Source organism: Branchiostoma belcheri, unplaced genomic scaffold (assembly GCF_001625305.1).
Source record: "Branchiostoma belcheri isolate BF01 breed outbred unplaced genomic scaffold, Haploidv18h27 scaffold79, whole genome shotgun sequence".
NCBI classification, from domain to species: domain Eukaryota; kingdom Metazoa; phylum Chordata; class Leptocardii; order Amphioxiformes; family Branchiostomatidae; genus Branchiostoma; species Branchiostoma belcheri.
Window position 1 is genome coordinate 1,151,961 of NW_017804453.1, and position 6,994 is coordinate 1,158,954.

Consider the following 6,994-nt stretch of genomic DNA (forward strand, 5'->3'; position numbering starts at 1 on the left):
ATCAGTTCTATATGTCGACAGACCACAGACGTCATATTCGTCGTAGGAGGTCATACAATTTTTATTTTCAAGCAGGCTAGCTATGACAGGACCACCGACAAGGGTCTTAAACATCATTCTACGTTACAAGACAATTGAATGTTGTACGACACGTGCACGACTGCCCAAAGACTGCCTTCAGTTTGCGATCGTACGACGATAGCAAGGCGTAAGCCCTAACCAGGCAGTATTTCGTCGTCCTATGGGGCCTTTGCTGACCTGGGCCTTTGCCCAACAAGCTGTAGTTAAATTTTACAGATGACAAGACTTCGCATGCAATGTCGCAGTTTGTGACAAGGAGGGTGTGTGTTGCCGGTTCAAACAAAACCTGGCGGCGCGTGTGGCCGTTTCGTTGCTCTTGACGGGTTAATTACCCGTAAAGTAACCTTTTGGGGCGACAATTACCCGCGTAAACGCAGATAGGTAAGTATTTTGATGCCGTGCGATTTATTCGCAGACGCATTTGTGTCTGACGGAGCAGATAATTAACAATAACATTGAGTTCATTTTGACATGGACAGTTTTCTCTGACTTTTTTCGATTGTACGACGATCATACTAAGTATGTGATCGGGCTATTAGGTCCCGACAGCAGGTTCTTGCCTTTTCGCGTCCCACTCGGCACAACTCGACGAGATTTGAAAACATGTCAGCGCACTGTACCCGCGGGCCGTACGTGCGGCCTATTGTCGCTGTGAACTGGTGCAGACATAAGAGAACTCTTTAATCGGTAAATACCGGACAGATCCGCGCCCCTCCCCGGTCAGGAGTTCATGGCCGCATCAGCCTGAAGCAACGTTCAGCGCAATTAACGAGATTAAGTGAAGGCATAATTGTATCAGACTCTCTTTAATATCAGGTATTGGGGGGGGGGGCAATTTGTCATGATTTGACCAGATCGACAGAAGGCAAGGGCTGACTTGGAGATCAGTCTTACACACTTTATAACATAGTCTAACCTGCACTGTACATACTTACTAAAACTCTGAAAGAGTACTGGTAGATCACTATCAGTACCATGCACGAGCGCTCCAGGCGACGGATATTGGTACTACATACTCAAGCCATAGACATACTATGATTTACCTTTTGGAGGATTGAAAGAAAGAACCTCCCTTCCGCCCATTCCATCGTGCACTTTCGGAATAACACTAGCTCTAATCATTAGGCAATAAAATATCGCGCTAAAATGTTTATTCAAAAGTCTGTTTATTTGTTCCATGTGCGACAGACGAAAGAACTATACAGAAGTAGAAGGCATTTCTGATTACCTATCATGTATATGCGGGTACATCATTCCGTTCTCATGTCCACTTGGTACCACACACACAAGCACCGGTAATATTCACGTGGTTTCGGACCGAGTTCAACACTACGCTCTTGTGGGTCAGATACAATGACAAAGCCAGTTCCACAAGACAGTTGGAGTAGTTCAAACACTAGCCTGACTGATAAACCTAGCTTTTCGCCGGCTCCCTAGTTACGTAAGTCGGACCGGACAAAGAGCTTGGGTTTCACAGGCTAGTTCAAACACGACATAATTTTTATTTGTTCTGATAAATATATCCCTTTCCGCTATAAGTCGCTAGGCAATGGACATTAAAACAACACATAACCCAACATCTGCTTGGAGAAAACTCAATTAGCGCAGATCCACAAAGGCCAAAGGCATTAATGACGTATTCGACAGTTCCTCGAGGATCAATAGGGGTGCTTTGAATATTAAATGACCTATAAAATCCACTACGGTGAAAAAAAACGAGCATCATCTCGCGCATACTAGCAGACTCGCCAACAAAAGGACCACTGACTCCTCATACTCTGAGACTGGCTGTCAACACTAGCAGATGACACACCAAACTACATACGAATGCAGTAAAGGGATCATGAGTTATAGCTGAGAACGTACGGACAAAACTTACAGCCAATACTCCTTTCGGAGGTCACTGGCCTCCTCCATGCCATCATGCAAAAAATCATGGAAATCCATGACCATCCACCCCTTAATTTGATATTCACTTTGCCAACACTCACCAAATCAGGAAATATCTTAAGGATCCATCCACAACTTCTTGAGTTCATAACCCACAAACACATATAAGACACAAAAATATATTGGTAACTTTCTTGGTGAAATGTATCTAATGTCTACTCTGCCTTAGCTTGTGGCAGGTTTATAGATCGTAGAGAGCTGTTGAGGACTGCCTAATGTAACTCCTACCTCTAGAGTACTAGTGTGTGTAGCGTTATTGCGGAGGCTGAGCGCCACTTCATGTATAGTAGTCTGAAAGTACACACTTTTCAACACGCACTTCTGATTCTCAAGTAGCGGCCTTTTCCTCCCCTTCAACACTTCTTTTAACAACGTTTTCGATTTTCCTCAAAACTCCACTAGTACTGTGGCAGTATTTTTTAAAATTCCCGGCATCGTGATTTCCTATCCGTAGTGCAATACGGATTACATGTATAAGGGCTTGGCCAGGCCAGTAAAAGAAAATATCTTCAAGATGTTTGTGTAGATACATCAAATCCACATTTGACTAACCACCCACCCTTACGTCACAATCACGTTTCCATTTGTTTTCCTTGAGTAAAATTTTGGCTTTGTTAACAATGTTGCCATCGTGATGTTTTCGCACCTCTACACCTTAGCACATGCAACCGTTTTAAGAAACTGCTGTCCTGAAATGTTCACAACGTGCTATCATCGACTTTCTGTCCTCAGTTTGATGCAGACAAATTTTGTCTTCCATCTCTTACAGGCATAAGCCGTAGGGCAGGTCCTTCTTGAGGTAGACACATTGCAAGCCCGGGCCGCACGGACATCTCCAGAAGCTCCGCTTGATGTCGGACGGGTGGCCCTGCATCTCGTTGCTCATCTGACACGGCTGCCCTCTATTGCCCATGGGCTTACAGACGCCCAGCCCCTGGCGGGTGTCCCAGGAAGCGCAGCACGAGTCGTCTCCTTTCCATTTGATGCATTCTGAGTCGATCTCACACACCTGAGAAAGACAAACATTCGGACATCTTATCTAGCGAGAATAGACATAATAGTGACGATGGTGTTTATGTTGGCAAGCACAAATAAAACTAAAAAAAAGGAGAAGTTGGAAGCAATGGCCTCGCAGGGCTATGTCGCCGTTTCAACAGTGTAATAGCTGTTGCTCAGAAGTTACATGCGGTTATATTCTGCACAAATATTGCTTACTTGCACCAGAGCAATAATGTTAACACCCAGCACTCACTGAAATATTCTAGGAGACTGTTAGAAATCGTAAAGGTCATTTTGACTATGACATTACTATATGTATCACATCACACATCAATATAAAATATCTATGGCATTACAATGAGATCATTTATAGTTACCATAAAATATCTACGACATCACAATGACATCACTACTCACTCTAAAATCTATATGGGCATCACTATGACACCCTTACATTACTAATTTGTATAGAATCTCATCATGACATCACGATAACCTCAAAATTTTCTGACATCACGGTGACATCACTCATTTCTATAAAAATCTGTATGACATCACTATGACATCCTTATGTCATGTGACACATGTCCCTATGACATGTTTATGACACCACTATGCATTTTTAAAAGCTGATTATCTATTATGGGAGTTAAAATATTCTGTGCAATATAAAAAATCGTACATCGCGTCGGTGGAACAGAATTGAAATCATGAGCGCCAAGAAAATGTGGAAAAAGTCTTAACAATTAAAGCATTGACTTATGTCTTGCCTAAAGTTGAAAGAAAAGAACATGCAATGAGAAACAGAAAATCTTGGCAATGTGTAAGGGCAAAGGGCAGAGACGTATGACTCCAAATACTCTCAGTGACTCCTAGAGAAATGGTTGGGCAAATAATCGTCAATTTGAACGGTGACAATTGCAATTAAAGTAATGAAGATAAGGTCAGAAGTTGACTGAGCTAGATGAAATTTCTACCAATGACAAACCATTTGTCGTATAAAAAGCCTTAATATATTCCCTTAACTGTGAAGCTACATTTTCTCCCCTTTCCCCTGCTTGTAGTGGAAAATCCTTTTTTGCCCTTGTGAAGTGGACCTAGTCAGTGTGACAAGAGGCCGGCATTTCTGCAAGTGGACTGTTAATACATCAGATAATACATCACCCATTAGTGTGCGTTTGGGAGACTACTTGAAATGAAAAGGTACTGTGATTTGAATTGAGGTTGCATCAAAGAATTGGTGTGGTTGAAAAGGGGCATTGTGTAACATGTTTCATTAAAACTTCAAATGCCTTAATTGAAAAAATGATTTGATTATAATTTAATTTCATTATCTATCGTCTCAAAGTCATTATCTAACGTCTCAAAGACGTCATTATCTAACGTCTCATAGTCATTATCTAACGTCTCAAAGAGGAAAGTATCGTAATCTGCAACATCCCCTCAATAGATTCTTTGGTGAAGCTGAAGTCTACATAAACGTTCGGTAAAATGTTAATTCATGTTTCTGTCATCATTGAGCATGGAGACCGGTACTGCGGGTTATTTTGTCAAATAGTTCGGGTACATGTAGAGGTCAGAACCTGTACCTAAACCTCTGCACCTGTACCTGAACTTGATGTTACGTTTAGTCCGCACAGATTAGGTATCTAGATATGGATGTCATCCGCGTGCGTCCGAAAAAGAAAGTTTGCGATCACTGTGAACCAGGTACCAGGTACAGGTATGATACAAGTCTGTTCATCTACTTATTTGTTCAACTCTTGATCACCTAGATTTCACAATGAACTTTTTTGTTTAATTGTTTCTTCGCACGCTCGCATCAGTTTTGGGGTGCACAGAAGGCGCCCTTCATATAGTCAGATCAATATGGTCTTAAGTACGCAGTACTGAGCTGCCAACCGATCAGCTAGCCAGCTGACAGGTGTTTGTGGGCGCCATGGACCATCATGAGTGTCATGTTTTAATTTAGACCTAGAACGGGATGAAGTTGCTTCAGAGGAAAGGCATCATAAATTGCAGTAATTTTAAATGTGTAATATTATTATATATCATATAATATGTGTATATTTATACAGCACGATGTGGTGGGCTTAAGTAGAGACTTCGGTCTTGATTAGAGACTAGGAATACACCCACTGGCACACCGGAATCTGGCGCTGACGCGAGGATGAACATTAAGAGTATCTAACACAATATATCTTAAAATGTCTTTCACTCGTAACATGTGTCAACCGTCACAAGACATCTGCTTGGAAATGCAAATACAATCTTTATGTGAGAGACGTTTTACAATGGCTGTCGCATTCATCTAGTGTCTAATAATATCTAGAAACAAAGAGCAATTGCACGCGGAAACTTGAACGAAATGAAATCCATACACCTGTCTATAGCAACATTTCGAGCGCAATGGGATGCTTGCTATACCTGTCCCGGTATCTCTGATATAGGAGTAAATGAAAGACCTCATTGTAAATTTATGTCTCGAAGGACTAGGTACAAGCCATGTACCGTATTACCTAATAAACACATAACAGAAGAATCACAGTGCAGAAGCATATAGATATAGCCACGCGAAGGTGACTTAAGTGAAACACAAAGCAGAGGTCGGGAACAGAGAAAGTCGATCAGCTTATAAGAACTTCAGGGACTTGAATAAGAATAGTATTGACAGTAAGGCGCGGTCACATTCGTCGCACGATTGATGTACGATCGCAAAATTAGAGCATTCTTGTCAAAGTCGTGCATGCATATATTTCTTACGAACTTAATAAGATGTTATCTTATCTAAAATACAGTTTCAGATTCTTGTCGGCGCTTTTTTCTGTCACAGCCTGCTTGAAAATCCCACTATGTTAAAATCGTAGGACGACATGCGACAATTGACTGTCGTGTCATACCTTAGCTAGTCAACGAAAATGAAAACGAACTAAGCAAACAAGAAGCTTCTGCCTACCCCTGTGATCACCATAGCTTGTGATCCGTTCCGGCTCAGCCAGGCCCAGAGTAGAAACCCGAATAACGCCGCTGTCAGAACACGAAGCATGGTGACTCGGTGATCTGGTCTGATCTGATGTTATGTTCCTGACTGAACAGTGTTCTCTATGTTCTGTGACTAGTCGACAAGCAGAATTTATCGAGGAAATGACGCGGGGAGAAAAAAAAAAGGATTGAGAGTAGTCCTACGCACACGAGAGCCTCTTCAGTGTTTTACGTCAGCTCACTCATAATGATCGGGTTTGTTAAAGGTATGAGCACCAATTAGACTCGTGTTAAGATCAGAAATCGTACGTGTGCACCGGCATCACGTGGTGCATGTTAGAAGGTTGATTATAGAAAACGTGTATTTTCTTTTAATTATCACATGTACCATAGACTGGCGAATATATAGATACATTAAAAGAATGAGAGCGTGAAGGGCACCCTGTGATTGTCTTTTTTCAACTGTGTTCTCCCAAAGAAAAATGCCAGAATCGTCACTATGCGCATGTACATGTGTACGTGCCATGATGATTAGTTGTAGAGACCTTATTAGAGTGATATTTTGGCTAAGTGGTTTCGACCTGAACTTGACACAGGTTAACGGATATGACGCATGGACTTGATGGTTGAGGGATCTCGACCGGTCGACGTGACATTTGCTAAGATCACTCTTCTTACTTAAGGACAGTTGACAGTCTGTTAACAGCCCATACGTGAGTGTCGGGGATGCATTGGCTGATAAGATGGCCCGCATTTAAGTAAGAACAATCCCATAAACTACCCGATGGGGCATCGGTTTGTAAATTTCAATTACCAGTGGAGGTTACTCCTCCCTTGGACTGAGGCGTACATTAATTATGTTAAGTAGTTAAACGGCAATGCACTGGTTTATCTAAAGGCATAGACCTCTTGTCAAATCATTCTGTCATCTACATCACGTATGGAGCAACACCCCCCTTTCACAGCTATCTTCAAAATTCCA

At 41.9% G+C, this 6,994-nt stretch overlaps 1 protein-coding gene across 1 annotated transcript; it reads right to left on the reverse strand.

Annotated features, from left to right (window-relative positions):
- Positions 1 to 2,555: 2,555 nt before the first annotated feature.
- LOC109485963 (prokineticin Bm8-f-like) lies at positions 2,556 to 6,082 on the reverse strand. Its single transcript, XM_019789667.1, has 2 exons — positions 5,987 to 6,082; positions 2,556 to 3,040 (listed from the first exon to the last, which is right to left on the reverse strand). Exons 1-2 carry the CDS (start codon positions 6,074 to 6,076, stop codon positions 2,795 to 2,797), a joined length of 336 nt encoding a protein of 111 aa, XP_019645226.1. The 5' UTR covers positions 6,077 to 6,082; the 3' UTR covers positions 2,556 to 2,794.
- Between the last annotated feature and the right edge of the window lie 912 nt (positions 6,083 to 6,994).